Source organism: Myotis daubentonii, chromosome 8 (assembly GCF_963259705.1).
Source record: "Myotis daubentonii chromosome 8, mMyoDau2.1, whole genome shotgun sequence".
NCBI classification, from domain to species: Eukaryota; Metazoa; Chordata; class Mammalia; order Chiroptera; family Vespertilionidae; genus Myotis; species Myotis daubentonii.
This window is the reverse complement of record NC_081847.1, coordinates 36,635,501-36,650,014: the sequence shown is the minus strand read 5'-3', so window position 1 is coordinate 36,650,014 and position 14,514 is coordinate 36,635,501. Positions and strand designations below refer to the sequence as shown.

At 53.1% G+C, this 14,514-nt stretch overlaps 2 protein-coding genes across 3 annotated transcripts in view; one reads left to right on the top strand and one right to left on the bottom strand.

Moving 5' to 3' along the window:
• Positions 1-575: 575 nt before the first annotated feature.
• On the bottom strand, positions 576-9,258 carry TP53INP2 (tumor protein p53 inducible nuclear protein 2). Of its 2 annotated transcripts, none has more exons than XM_059705951.1 (4): positions 9,020-9,258; positions 5,123-5,297; positions 4,432-4,600; positions 576-3,954 (listed from the first exon to the last, which is right to left on the bottom strand). In XM_059705951.1, the coding sequence occupies exons 2-4, from the start codon at positions 5,244-5,246 to the stop codon at positions 3,702-3,704; spliced, it is 546 nt and encodes a 181-aa protein (XP_059561934.1). In that variant the 5' UTR covers positions 5,247-5,297; positions 9,020-9,258; the 3' UTR covers positions 576-3,701. The 2 variants fall into 2 exon arrangements, with proteins under 2 accessions (XP_059561934.1, XP_059561933.1); XM_059705950.1 differs by having other exon boundaries at positions 4,432-4,720; positions 9,020-9,255.
• PIGU (phosphatidylinositol glycan anchor biosynthesis class U) overlaps positions 8,914-14,514 on the top strand; it is a 109,569-nt gene continuing 103,968 nt past the window's right edge. Inside the window, exon 1 of the mRNA XM_059705945.1 lies at positions 8,914-9,007. Coding sequence (XP_059561928.1) covers positions 8,929-9,007 — 79 coding nt within the window. The 5' untranslated portion in view covers positions 8,914-8,928. The remainder of the gene's footprint in view (positions 9,008-14,514) is intronic.

Sequence of the window (14,514 nt, the reverse complement as noted above, 5' to 3'; positions counted from 1 at the left end):
TCAACATCCCCAGGTTTTCCCTTTCCTGGCTTAATTCTTACCTAAACACTGCTTCTGCTCCCATCCTACTCCCTACCTACCTTCAGGGGACTCAGATGCTTGGGGCCCTGTCCTTGTCTTGGTCTGGGTCTCAGCCTTCTGCTATGTCTCCTACGAGCTAGACATATACTCCATCCTTTGCCCTGCAGTAGCTCCTTGCCATTGCCATAACGCAGTGCCTGAGATCAAAAGGATGAGTTGGTGATTCTCTGTCATGCTCTTAGTCTCGTCTCTATTCCAGCTGTCTTATTGTGTATGTTTTACATCATAAGGATTCTCCCGAGATCAGACGAGATCGGGCGCGTTCAGGGTGGTATGGCCATAGACGATATAAGGATTCTCTAAAAGTAGTTATTTATGAGTCAGACCCCATGCTGTCTGACTCTGTTCCCAGCAAGCTTATCTACCCTCTTCCTTCTCTTATGACACACACGAGAACCAAAGCCAGCCTAATAATAATACCCTCTGCCAGTACTGTGCTTGAGATTACAAAGTGCTTCTCAGACTTTACCTCTATTCAGACAGAAAGTCTAATGTGCTTTAAATAGATTTTTATTTTGTTTTTCTTTATATTTCTCTCTCCCATAGAGGAATAACATTACAATCTAACAATCAAAATTCTGTTACACACATACACAGGCATGCCACAGGACCATGTTGAGGTGGTTGTGTCCTTGAGTCTGTTGAAATGTCACAACATGGTCAACCAGAGTCTCCTCGTTCCAGCCAGTCTCAACACAAAACACCCAAGAGGGATGCAGTCTACTTGGTTCCATTTGGAACTAGGTGGCAGGACAAGTGGGGAAATATAGGGGGTATAGTGTGTCTGCATTCGGTCCCCACATAAAGCCACATGGATCTGAGGAGGCCTCCAAGAGCTCTGGTGGGGTCCTTATTGCACCTAAGATATTAGGGGTCAGAGCAAATTGATCAGGATACCGGCAGGAGTTGGGAGCAGGCATACTTCAAAACAGCAGCAAATTGCATTCATACACAAGTGATACCCTGCTGGGGCCAGACTGGCAAAGGCTGGAAAGTGACACCCAGCTTGAAGAGAGCACTCAGACATATGGGGAATCACTGTAAGTCACCCTCTGATGTAATGGGGACTCACTCTAGAAACCAGTCCCTCTGACAAACTCAGTTTTGGCAAAGTGCTGGTAGTATTGACATGAATTAATATAAACTGGAACAAACTTCTCCAGGGTTCTCTGAAAATATCAGTCAAGACAGACTCTCTAACCCCTCACCTGTCTAAGGTTGCATAGGACTTTGTGAATTCCGGTTCCCTCATATATTCAAGTTCTGTGGTTTAAAAAAAATCCTGAAGCATGCTCAAGGTGAAAGGCACATACACAGTCAATACAGTATGATGCTTCAGGAGTTAGACTAGCAGGAGACTGAGTAATGTTGGTTCTTAGAAATCTATACACAATTAAAATATTGCCACACTCAAATACTACAGAATCTATAGGAAAGTACAAAAACCTATGAGCCTTGCAATCAGCCAGGTGATGAGATTGGAAGGTTCTAGAACTATAGGAGCTCCAGAAATATGGGTGAGGGAGGGGCCTTTTGAAATTTGAACCTAATGCCCTATTATTCACTCTTCCCCCACAAGAAGGATCATGGGAACTACCCTGGACTGAGCCTAGGCCCCAGCAAAGGAGTAGACAAGAGGAGTTGGAGGGAATTTCAGCTCTTGGAAGTGCTGAAGACCCTACGCTGGCTGTGAAGTGACCGAGGGGGTAGCTGGAAGAAAAATGTGACAAGGTCATAACTGAAGGAGAAGCTTGGGGCCAGGAACAAGGTTGCCAACTACTGGGGCCCTAGTGGACTGGCGTGGGGACTTTGATCTGTTCTTAGTGTAGATTTGGCTTACTCCCTTGGACAGGAGACCCCAATAGGGCTTCCTCTATCACCATCCCAGTATCCATGGGGCTACCCTCTCCCTTACCCATACATCCCACATGAGGCTTGGGGCTACAGGGTCAGGAAGGGCAGCTGCCTTTGCCCTCATGGGAATGCAGTTATCTCCAAGCCTCCACTTAACTGTGAGACCTAGAAACCTGGAATTAGAGTGAGGGGGGAAGACCTATGTTAGTTTCTAACAGGAAATCTTAAGTTTCAAGGAAGAAAGAGCACATACTAGTAAAAGACAGAAAGAAAAAAAGGGAAGCAACTTGGGGCATCCCAAGAGGCTATTGCTGGTGTCTGAGCCCAAAATTCAGTCCCACCATGAGAAGGGGAAGTTGGTCACCCCTGTTCCCTCTGTTTCACCCAGGGATTCAGGTTCCCTCCTCCAGGTATTTACAGGAAGAGAAGGGGAGGGGAACCATAGGGCACCCATTTCTCCCCAGCAGCCTAGAAAGGAAGAGAGCACTCAGGAAGAAAAGGGAGTGTGGCCCTTAGGGCCCAGAACCTGGAGCGGGACTTTGGGGATTAGGACAGTGAAGCTCCTGGCCTCCTACCTGGAGTGTTTATTAGCCATCCCGGGCAGGGTGTGAAATACAAAGCCAGAGGCAAGATGAAAGCTGAGCTGTCAGTCTTGGGATGGCTTCACCCCACAGCTTGTCCTTCTCAGCATCATTCTTCTGCATTCTTACACTTGGGTGTGCAGTTTCCCCGCCTAGAAGCCCTCTGGCCTGCATCTCTCCTAAGCTAGTTCTAGCACCTTGGACATGTGAACAGATGGCCCGGATGGCAGGGCTTTGCCCAGCCTCTACTCCTGGGGTGACATGTTGGGGGTAGGTTTAACTAAGCCTTTCAGACTTGGGCCTGCAGAGGGGTGGATTTCAGGAAGAGATTTGGGAGGTGAGATTATAGGAAAGGGAAGTGGGGGCAGACTCCAGGCTCCAGCCTGAGAGCAGGGTTAGGCCAATCTCTGAGCAAGCACACAGTACCAGCTCCCATGGTGCCCTGCTTCCTACAGCTTCTCAACCTGTCCTGTCTACACTTCCAGTAGGCTGCCTCTTCCCCTCAGTTCCCTCCACCTTCTCCCTTTAATTCACATCTCACAGTCCTCTTCTACATACTTTACCTTTCCAGGCCTAAGCCACTACAAGGAGCCCAGCCCCCAGGGTGAGAGGGAAGGGTGAGACTAAACATAGAAACCTTTAGTCTCAACCTCCCTCCTCCACCCCACCCTTTGGGAGGGCATTATTGGGAATGGAAAATAAGGAAGCAGGAGCGAGTGTAGTGCCAAACATGAGATAGGGCGAGGCTTGTAAAGTGGGAATTGAAGGTAAGGAAACAGCTAGATCTGGGACTGGAAAAGGAGACTGAGAAATAGGGGTGGGCCAGAGGTAGAGGAATGGAGGGCAAAGATAAAGGGGAATGTCAGGGCAGAGGCAAGGATGGGGACCAGAAAAGGAAGGATGGAGTCAGTATGGGAGATGAAGGATTAGATAGATGTTGGGCAGGGGGCCCGAAGAAAGAGGGTAAAGGGCAGAGGAGGTCCAGAGGTGGATTAGAGAATCAGAGATGGGAAAATCAAGGGGACTTTAGAGGGGGCTATCACCCCACCTCACACACTTGAGGGAGGTTGTGTAATCAGCCCGAGGTGGGCTGCGGGCGCCCCTGGAGCAACACACTGGCTGCCGCGGAGGGGCCCGATAGCGGTCGGGGGTCGGCAAAGGGTTTGTGGTTGGGCCGGCGGACGCTCAGTAGTTGAACTGGCGCTGGCACGGCTGGTAGATAAAGTTGCCCTGGTGCTTGGGCCGACGCGGATGGCTCTCGCGGGCGCGGTTCTGCCGTTGCATCACCTTGGCGCTCAGGGCATGGCGCTCCGCCCGCTGCCGGGCCCGCTGCAGCCGCCGCACCTGGCCCGCCCTCTCCAGCAGCGCAGCCCGCGCCGGCAGAGGGGCGGCTGCGTGGTGCGGGGCGCGGAGCTCGCGGCGGACAGGCGCCAGCTCCCTGCGGGAACAGAGCGGGGCCAGGTCAGGGCCGGACCGAGCGGAGCGAAGGGTCCCCGCACCCTCGCCCTGGCGCAGTGCTGTCTCCGTCCAGAAGGGGGCGCCCAGGTCCCAGCCCTTCCTCCAGGCTAACCTGGGGACACCTCCACGGTTCTCGCCCCGTGACAGGTAAAAACCGGGCCCCAGGGAGGATTCGACTCCAAACTCCAAACTCCTTGCCTTTCATAAAAGCTTCTTGAAGCCGCACCCCCGTGACGTTCTGGCCTTGCCCCTCCAACCCCATGACCCGGCCCCGGACTTTTAGCCACGCCTCCCCGCCTAAAGCCCCGCCCCTTGGCCCTCAGAGCCGCCCTAGCCCGGTCCCCGGCCCGTAGGCCGACCCTTGGCCCCAAAGACTCTCCTCTAAAGGCCCCGCCCCTGCACCTGGGCAGCTCCCCAACCTCCAGGCCGACCCCGCCCTCCGGCCCGGCCCGCTCACCCTTCGCTGAGGTCGCCGTCGGGCAGGTCCGCGTCGGGGTGCGGGGAAGGGGGTCCAGGCTCCAGCACGATGGTGCTGCCGGTGACATACACGGACATGCTGGGGTGCTCGATGAGGAGGTCCTCCAGGGGGCTGCTCTGGAGGCGGGCGGGCCCGAGTCCGGGCCCTTCTGCAGTGAAACAGGCGGGAGGGGTGACAAACCAGCTCTCGTCCATCAAGGAGGGCGCGGGCGGAGGGCGGCCGGCCGGGGCAGGAGCGGCCCCGGGACTGGGTGGAGCCGCGTAGCTGTCTACGGGGCGGGGGCAGGGGAGCCATGCGGGAGGGGAGGCGCAGCGGGGAGGGGCGCGCGCGCGCGCACACACACACACACACACACACACACACCGGACACGGGGGTGGGGAGAGAAAGGGCATCGTTAGTCAGACCCGCAGCCCTGCCCGTCGCGCCCACGGGGCACCCAGGGGCCAGGAGTCTCGCTAGGGCCCCAACACTGCGCCGCCAGAAGACGGCCCGGCTTGCATGGGACGGGACCCTGTACCCCACCTCCCAGGTCACTGCCTCAGCCCCAGTTTGCCCAGGAGGCCTGCGGGAACTCCCCAATCCCCTGGCAGCTCCCTTCCCGCCGCTGCTGGGCCACCTGACCTTCCCAGGCCCAGGAGTTAGAGTCCTGGCCCCCGACCTAGGCCTCACCCGGCAGGTCAATGATAAGCCAGCCGTCCACTTCATCCTCCTCCGAGACGAAGGCTCGGGGGCAGTCGAGGTCCTCAGGGGGCGGGGGGTTGCTGAAGAACAGGCTGGTGAGGCGCTGGAACATGTTGGGAGAGCGGAGCGGCCTCGGGGGGGCGCTCTAAAGCAGTGCAAACACCTGGGAGGCGTAGAGAGGCGTCAGAGTCACCACTGACTGAAGTCTACCCCTGCTCCTGGCTGGGGAAACCACCCCCAGTCCCCAGACCAGATCAGAGTACAGCAGGGAGGTGTGGGGAAGACTTGCAGTGTGTGGGCTTTCTGGTGGGTCAGCCTGCTTTTAGGTTTTTCTATTTCCTGTGTGACCTTAGGAAGTAATTTAACTGATCTGTGCTTTAGTTTTCCCATCTGTCAAATGGCAATGAAAACAGCTCCCTCCTCTTGACCTTTATAAGAATTAAATGAGCTAATAATAGTATTCTCCTCTAGGCTCTAATAAGAATTAAAGGAGCCAAGCACAAAGAGCTTAGGACAGTATGTGGGCAGGGTAAGCATTCAATACATTAATCACCTTGTTATTATTAATATTACTGCATGCTTCAGGGACATGGAAAGAGTGGTATATGTGACCAGACTCTGTCAAGGAAGGTTTCCAGAGGATTGGACATCCAAGCTGGATCTTGAAGGGTAAATAGGAGTTCTCCAAGCAAGGAAGAAATTGCCCAATGTTGTGATTATTTATCATCATCATAATATTGCTAACATTCATGTGCCAGGTACTCTACTAAGCACTTTACTTCTATTACCTCATGTAATCCTCACAACAACTCTAGGAAGTGAGTATAATTATCATCCCTCTTTCATAGGTGAAGAAACTGAGGCTCAGAGACGTGAAGTAACTTGCCCAAAGTTTCACAGATCCTAAGACAAAGAGGTAGGATTTGAACCCGTGTAGTCAGATGCCAGAGGCAGCACCATAATCACTATATTCCATTGCCTTTGCTGGGTGTCTGTCTGAATTAGGCATTTTTAACTTGGTGGCTAAAGGCCATGGTTCTTGTGTATTTTTCTGGGAAGATGGATCTTGGTTTTCATCATGATTTCCCAAACAGCACCTACTTGTGTGGCTCGAAAAGTGCTGGCTCGCAAAAATCTCACAGAACTGCTACCGTGTGATTGCATGGACCTCCGTTCTGTCTGTGAAAATGAGCTTGGAAGATCCTATTCCCACAGGCCCTCCCCCTTCTTACCCCTTATTCCCAAGCCCATGCTCAAGGGCAGTATCCCTGGCTAGGAAGAAGATCACATTGCCTGGCCCCAGGGAGACAACAGGTCAGAGGGAGGTGATAGTAGAGGGAGGGAGATATCACACCCCAAGAGCCCTTACGGATTAGCACTGAGGGTTAGACCAGCATTCAAGGCCTCAATCAGCCCTTCCCTGGGTAAAGATGAGGAAGGAGACCTCTTACTTCAGGAATGCAGACACCAAGGAGGTGGCTATAGATCTGCTCCTCTTCCCACCTCAGCCTATCTCAGGACTAGACCTGGGCTTGGGGTACCCTCTGGATGTCCCTAAAGCTTCACCCTCCACATCTGTCCCCTGAAGATGATCAATAATTTTGCTATTGGGCCACTTGTCACCTTCCTTGAAGGATGTTTCCACACTTACATTCCCTGAAGGCATTCTACTCTTACCGTTAACCCACCTGGGATATTTATGTGCTTGTGACTACCTCTCCTATTCCCTGGGTATGTTTTCACACTTGCCACAGAATCCCCTAAACTCCATATCCTGAGAGTATTTCCACATATGCAGACCCACAGTAGGCTCCAGAAGGAAGTGCTCCCTGGGTGCTGGCTTCCCTGGTGGGAGATCTATGGGGATTATGAAAGGTTGAGCCATTCCAACTAGTACCTGCCCAGCACAAGCCACATATCCCTAACCACTTGTAGCCACAGGAAGGCATTAGTGACTCAGTTACCAAAAATCCAGAAAGTTTGGCCCTTCCTGAAGGAAGGGAAGATTGGGGCCGTGATGAAGAACCCCCCGCCCCCGGCTCTTTCCATTGAGAAGGTGAAGAAGTTAAGAACTCTTTCAGGGACTATCATATTCATCCAGTCCATTTCGCAACCTGAGGATTAGAGGACATAAGTCTCTCAGGCAGGCCTAGCCCCAGGTCACTGAGCATCCAGTCCAGAGTGTACACAGAAAAACCTCAGTGCGAATAGTGCCCCAAATACTCATTATGCAGAAGAGATAGGTCAGATGTGAGTCAGGCCTTGATCAAGTCACTGCTCCCCTCTGACCCCCCTGCCCACCTATAATTGGGTGTGGGGTTCCTGACACCAAGGTTTATCATGCATTTTCCAGAGCACCCACTGTGTACCAGAGCCTGCTCTGAGCCTCCTCAAATTACAGACAGATTGAGATAAGAAGGCTGGGGTGGGGAGAGAGCTGCCTGCCCGAGGTCACACAGCAAGTCAGTGACAGAGCCAAGAGTAGCAGCAGCAGCAGGCAGCCAGTGCCCGCCCCTCTCATGACCACTGGGGAGCCTCCTGGGTTTTCTTTCCCAGCCCTGCCAGCTTCCTGGTTCTCACATTCCCAGCCCTGCTCCAGGGAGAACCATTCCCTTTAATAACTGCAGCAGCTGTGCCCAGAATAGCACTTGAGCCCCAAGCCACCTCTACCCCAGCCCATCCTTGAGCAAAGCCCATCCAACTGTAGGCCCACCCACTTAGAAAGTCAGAAGCTCTCTTCTCCTGCCCTTTCTCCTGCCCCTCTCCATGAGCAGAGAGGGGCAGCACAAATCTTACATCCACCAGCACTAGGCCAGGTCATGTCCTTCTACCTGATAACTGGGTGTTGGGGAGGTGATGAAGAGCCAAGCTCTCACCCCCACCCCCCCATCCCCACTCCATCAGCAGCTCTGGAGATGCCCTGATACAGCTAATAACTCTGGTGGTCAAAACAGCTGGGAGACAGCAATTTTATTGGGCTCTGGGACTCCAAGGTACAAAGTGAGGGTCAGAGCCACAAAATGGGACCCAATCTCCAAAGAACCCCTGGAAAAAGACCCAGAAGTGAGGAGCCCTAGGAGCCCTATCAAATTTGGATGGTACAGTGTGTTCTCAGTGATAGGAGGATGTGTAACTTTTCTTGTATTGAGTTCCTACTAGGCATGTGCCCATGGCTAATGCATCTGTCAGTCACCCAGTAGGCATGACTCTAATTGGCTGCATGACCAGGAATAATCCACTTCCCTTCTCTGGGCCTCAGTTTCCCCTTCTGTGAAAGGGGATCTAAGAGCCCAAACTAGTTTGGGGGCTGGGAGTGAAATCAGATAAAGCCCACATATAGGTCAGAGATTAAGAGGATGTTGTTATGTTTGTCCCGGAGGTGCAGGGAGGGGATTCCGCCACCATCTGGCACTGCCCCAAGACATGGGGCTGGAACTCCAGGACTCCGGTCAGCTCCATCGACCCCACCACCACCAGCCTAGACCCAGCAGCACTATCCGAGCCCCTCTCAAGTCGCAAGGAGAAAGTAGGGGTTCAGGGGCCTGACCCCAACCCCTGGATTAACCCAAGAAACTGTCAAGGCCCCTCCGGCCCCCACTGCTTTTCAGCGTATCTTACCCATGGGCCCCGTCCCAACCCAGCGCCCACCGGGTCAAGGCAGGACAAGCGACCCTAAGGAGGGGGGCCGTGGGGGTGGGGAGGGCGGGGCTGGCCTTAGTGACGTTTCAATGTCAAATGCAAATAGAGAGACGTCATGGTCTACCAGGCATGCGGCAGCCAATCGCGAGACGGGAATGTGGCCCCGGCGGCCACCGACAGAGACAAACAAAGACCCAGGAGCTGGGGGCGCGGGGAGCCCCCTAGCCAAAGCCGGTCGGGACTCACCGGGGTACCCAGGCGGTGCGGAGGGCCGGGTGGCGCTGAGGTAGTTGTTCGGCGGAACGGCAGGGGTCGGCGGCTGATCACAGGCCGGACGGCATCGCGGGGGCTGGTCAGGGAGGCGGCGGGGCTACGCGCGGGACTCCCGTGGCTGCTGCGCTCGCCCGCGGGGCTTTGCGTGTGTGCACCCGCTGCTGCTGGGCTCGCAGCACAAATTGGAACGTTCAAACAGCTGATTGTGACGTCACAAAGGGGCCCGCCCGCCTCGCGTCACCGGCGGGCGGAGCGGTGACCAATCCCAGGCTGCGGATCCCCCTCCCCGCCTCCTCCACGGTCCGCTGACTAGTGCTCCAGACTCGGAGCCCAACTCCGAGCCGCGGGGTGCCGCCGGGAGGTGCGGCTGCTGGGAGCTCGGATCCCCTGCCCCAGGGTGACCCACAGATCTCTCAGTGAGAAGATCCCAACTCCTTCCTATGGAACCCCCATCTTCCTGCACTCCCTCCTGATACCCCAGCGCCCGCACCCCTCCCGCTGCCCCCCAGATCCCTTCACCTGCATATTAGATCCAGATCCACCGATCTGTATTCCTCAGTTCCACACCACGTCCGTGCACCTCCATCCTCCCCACCACTTGCCTTCTTGCTGGCCCTCCCTTGTATATGTCTCACCTCCTCATCCCTACACATTCTCTGTTTTCCCACCCATTTTGTCTCACTGGGCAGGTTTGAGAGGTGGGGGGACTTGCCTCTTCACTAGTTCCGGGACAGCACCTGGGAGTGTAGAGGAGTTGGTTTGCTGAGGAGAGATTTTACAGAGCACGACTTGGAGAGGAATTGCTCTGGGCTGAATAAACAGAGACTGCTCCGTACTGGAAGTTTACGCACCTTATTTAATCTGTTGCTACTGGGGGCTGGACAAAAAAGTGACAGGACAAGCATTTCTAGTCCAGATTTACACGCAGGGAAAGTGAGGCTCACAAATCTCACTGTTAGTTTGTGGATGCATATTCAATAATGCATTCAACATTTATTGAGTACCTACTGTGGCCACTGCCAGACCATTAGCTGACATTTCTTGAACACTTACTGAGTGCCAGACACTGTACGTATATGTATTTTGATCTTCACAACAACCCTCAGAGTGCTTCAGCCTCTTGCAGGAGACGAGGCCCTGTCCTGACTACCCTAAACTTGCTGTGTGACCTTAAATAAGTGATGTTACCTCTCTGGGTCTGTTTTCTTATCTGTAAGCTTAACATGTCCAGAGAGTCTTTCCAACTTTCCTGCCTGAGGATTCTGCCAATCCCATGCTCTAGGCTCCCAGGTCTCCCAATGGCCTGGGAAATGCCTGGAGAGAGACCACAAATACACATCCTCCGAATCTCCAGGGCCAGAGATTCTGGGCCCTCTCTCAGTAAAGCAGGGTTGGTGGGGTGGGTCTGAGAGCTGCCCATCTGGCCCAACAGAGGGGAGAGGAGGGAGCTAGGCCAGAGCTTCATGCTCTGGTGAGAAAATCCTGTCCCTGCCTCGTCTGAAACCCCAGAGGGACTCCTCAGCCCTAGCAACTAGGAGAGGGAGCCAGGAAATAATACCCTGAGGTTTCCAGAGGGAGGAGTTTTGGCCCCTGGAGTGGTATTACCAAAGTGTCCTCATTCAGTGCAACCCTGAGTCTCTGCCCATCACATCTACTTCCTGTTAACTTCATACCCTCTCTTGACCTCCTTGTTGACTTCAACTAAATAATCCCTAACATGCCTTTCCTGTCACACTACTTGCTTCTTCTAAAACCTTCTGTGGCTCTCAAAAGTACCACACTCCTTAACACGACATGCATGGCCTTTCATGATCCAGCCCCAGTTATTTCCAGCTTCCTTCCTCCACTCCTCCTCTTGCCTACACCTTGTTTGTACTAAGGTCAAACTCCTCATTGTCTGTTCAACACTCTCTACAACCACGCCTGCTAAAGAACTTCCCCATGTCTGGAATGCCCTCTTCAGGCTGTTCTAAATTCATGTCTTTCTGTCTTCAAGATTCTACTCACCTCTTCTTCCTCTACGTAGCCTTCCCTGTCTCCACCCATGTGTCCAGAGCTACCTTGATGGACATTTATTTGTTCGCTGAACAGTAAGTGATGGTGACTAATTGTGTGTGTGTGTGTGGATGTGTCTTCCCAAGTGGATGGCTGGTATCTCAAGGGTAGAATCTCTGTCCATATTCTCCCCACACTGGGCCTGTGCTGGGCCTGGCAGAGTAGGTGCTATTCAAAGGCTTAGTAGTTACAGCTCAAGAAGGGTTGGCACAGAAGTCTCCACCTGGCCCCTCTACCCTGGTATAAGAAGCATGCTATTGGGGACAGTGTTTTGGTTCTCCAAGCCTAGGGAAGGGGGTTCCTGGCATATACACTGATACCCTAAATGACCTGGATTCTGCTCCTAACCTTAGCTGATCCCCATGTACAGTCTGCTAGGGCAGATTCCAGTTTTCAGCTTCTTTGTAGAGTCAGGGGTACCCATGGAAGTAGGGGGCTGGGGCCCAGTGGAGTCCCAGCCTGAAACTCCTGGGACCCATCCCTCTCCACTACAGAGATTTATCATCAGGGAGGAGGAAACCTCAAACCTTAATTCATCCAAACTCCTTATTTTATAGGTGGAAAAACTGAGACACACTAAGACATAGCGAGAGCAAAGTATTTGGTCCAATTGTCTTAACAATTAGAGCGTGGGCCTGGGCACTAAAGGGTCTCGGGTTTGATTCCAGGTCAAGGGCACATACTGGGTTGCAGGTTCGATCCCCAGCCCCCATTGGGGCTCCTGTGGGAGGCAACCAATCAATGTTTCTCTCTCTCCTCCTCCCTTCCATTCTCTCTAAAAAACAATGGAAAAAATATCCGTGGGTGAGGATTTTTTTTTTTAAAAAAAAGCACGTGATTAGAATTATAAAGCAGCAGAGCCATCTGCTGACACTGACCCCAAGGAGTGGACTTAGTATTCTGGGTCCCTCACTTGGGCCTAGGGGCTATAAAAAGAGGCAGTGAGACCCATGCTGGGGGTGATCCTGGAGTCTCATTTCTGATCAGATGTAGGGTGCCACTCCTGTGTACGTACATGGATAGACATGTGCATCTATGCATATACATGAAGGCATCCATATACAAACATACACACATGTGCCCATGAGCTCACACCCGCAGGGTCAACACATGCCCATCCAATCCCTGACCAGATGTAAGCACTTGCCCAATTTTATGGGCCCCAAGATTGGAAGTCAAGAGGCCACCCTTTCATTCCAGTTAGGGCTTTGGGCTTGCCCTCACAAAACCCTGGGGGCTCCCCAGTGACTTGCCTCTCCCCTCCCCCTCCCCCTACTTCAAAGAGCAGAAATGTGTCAGCCTGGGTGTGTCCTTCATGGGACTTTAGGTGTACTCAAAGGTATAAATAAGCCTACTGGAGAACTGAAACCCAGTGGGTAGCTTGGAATCTGAGTTGAAACCAGCAAGGCCCTATCATGTAGAAGCAGAGTCTTCCCTCCTCCCCTGCCCACTAGGTTTACAGAGTTAAACAAGTAATATTAATGATGATACTATTGGGATTTCTATGTGCTAGGTACTATTCTAATCCCTTACCTGTGTTGATAACTCATTTAATCTTCACAAGAATCCCCTAATATAGATAATACTAGAGGCCCAGTGCACAAAAATTTGTGCACTGGCGGGGGCGGGGGGGTCCCTCAGCCCGGCCTATGCCCTCTTGCAGTCTGGGACCCCTCGGAGGATGTCCACCTGTTGGCTTAGGCCTGCTCCATGGGGGATCGGGCCCAAGCTGGCAGTCAGACATCCCTCTGGCAGCCCGGCAGCCCTTGGGGGATGTCCACTTGCCAGCGGGGAGCAGGCCTAAGCTGCAGTCCGACATCCTTAGCGCTGCTGAGGAGGCAGGAGAGGCTCCCACCACCACCACTGTACTGGCAGCCATCAGCCTGGCTTGTGGCTGAGCAGAGCTCCCCTTGTGGGAATGCACTGACCACCAGGGGTCAGCTCCTGCATTGAGCGTCTGCCCACTGGTGGTCAGTGTGTATCATAGTGACCAGTCATTCCCAGTCATTCTGCTGTTAGGGTCAGTTTGCATATTACCCTTTTATTATATAGAATAGAGGCCTGGTACATGGGTGGGGTCCGGCAGGTTTGCCCTGAAGGATGTCCCGGATCAGGGTGGGGGTCCCGCTGGGGTGCCTGGCCAGCCTGGGTGAGGGGCTGATGGCTGTATTCAGGCTGGCCACACCCCCTTTAGGGTGGGGGATCCCCACTGGGGTGCCTGGCCAGTCTGGGTGAGGGGCTGAGGGCCGTTTTCAGGCTGGCCAAGCCAACCCCTCACCCCCCCCGCCCGCCGGTGATGGAAGCTCCCAGCTTCTCCTTTTTTTCTTTTTTTATCCTGGGATTTATTTACCTTCTATAATTGAAACTTTGTAGCCTTGAGAGTAGCTCAGAGCTGGCCAGGGCAGGCGGGAGGGAAGCTTGGCTTCCTCCATCACCAGGGGCAACCAAGCCTCCTGCTCGCTCCAGCTCCGTGGCCATGGCTGGCTGAAAGCAGGTATCTGGGGTTTATTTATCTTCTATAATTGAAACTTTGTTGCTTTGAGTGGAGCTCAGAGCTGGCCACGGCAGGCGGGAAGCTTGGCTTCCTCCATCATTGGGGCAACCAAGCCTCCTGCTTGCTCCAGTTCCATGGCTTCCGGCCGCCATCTTGGTTGGGTTAATTTGCATATAGTCGCTCTGATTGGCTGGTAGGCGTGGCTTAAGGCATAGTGGAGGTACGGTCAGATTGCATGTTTGTCTTTTATTAGTGTAGATTCTTCCCATTCTACTGGTGAAGAAACTGAGACAGAGATGGGAAGAAATTGGATTGGCAAAGCCACCTAAAGTAGACATACTCACAAATTCCCCCAACAGATAAGCCTATATTTTACCAAGGAGCCATATCCCCTGAACTCCTATGCAAAAAGCTTTGTTATTCAACCCAGAGATGTCTGCATTGAGGGTAACTCTGTGTGTGTGTGTGTGTGTGTGTGTGTGTACATCATGAAAAACTGTGGTCTGATTGTCAGTCAATCCAGATTTCAATCATGGTTCTATTAATCCTGGGCTCACTGCCTGTCCCTGGACAAGTCACTTTCTTTGTCTGAGCCTCAGTTTCCCATCTGCAAAATGGCTGGCTCCAAGATTTCTAAACAGTACTCCATTCCCAACCTCCAAGCATCTGTGTTAGTTTGTGTGAAATGTGCTTACTGCCCCTGATGAGGAAGTGATGGGGTCAGGACAGGATTCATTTCAGGGAGAGGAGGCAGGTGGCAAGAAGCCAAATGCTGGTCTTAGTTTTAGTCCATCTGTTCATAGTGTGAGGGTGGGGTGGTGACTTTGGTGTTCTGTGGGTGTGCTCTGAGTGTGGACAAGTACCCATGTGAGCTGCTCTGGTGTGAGTGCCCTGCATGAATTCACACATTTGGAACTTT

Bases quoted from the DNA above. Each gene is read 5' to 3' on its own strand.
- TP53INP2 (XM_059705950.1), bottom strand. From the start codon at position 5,246: ATGTTCCAGCGCCTCACCAGCCTGTTCTTCAGCAACCCCCCGCCCCCT. The intron at 4,721-5,122 runs GTGAGGCCTAGG...CCCGCCCCGTAG, and splicing joins GCTTATCATTGACCTGCCGG to ACAGCTACGCGGCTCCACCC. The intron at 3,955-4,431 runs GTGAGCGGGCCG...CTGTTCCCGCAG, and splicing joins GACGGCGACCTCAGCGAAGG to GGAGCTGGCGCCTGTCCGCC.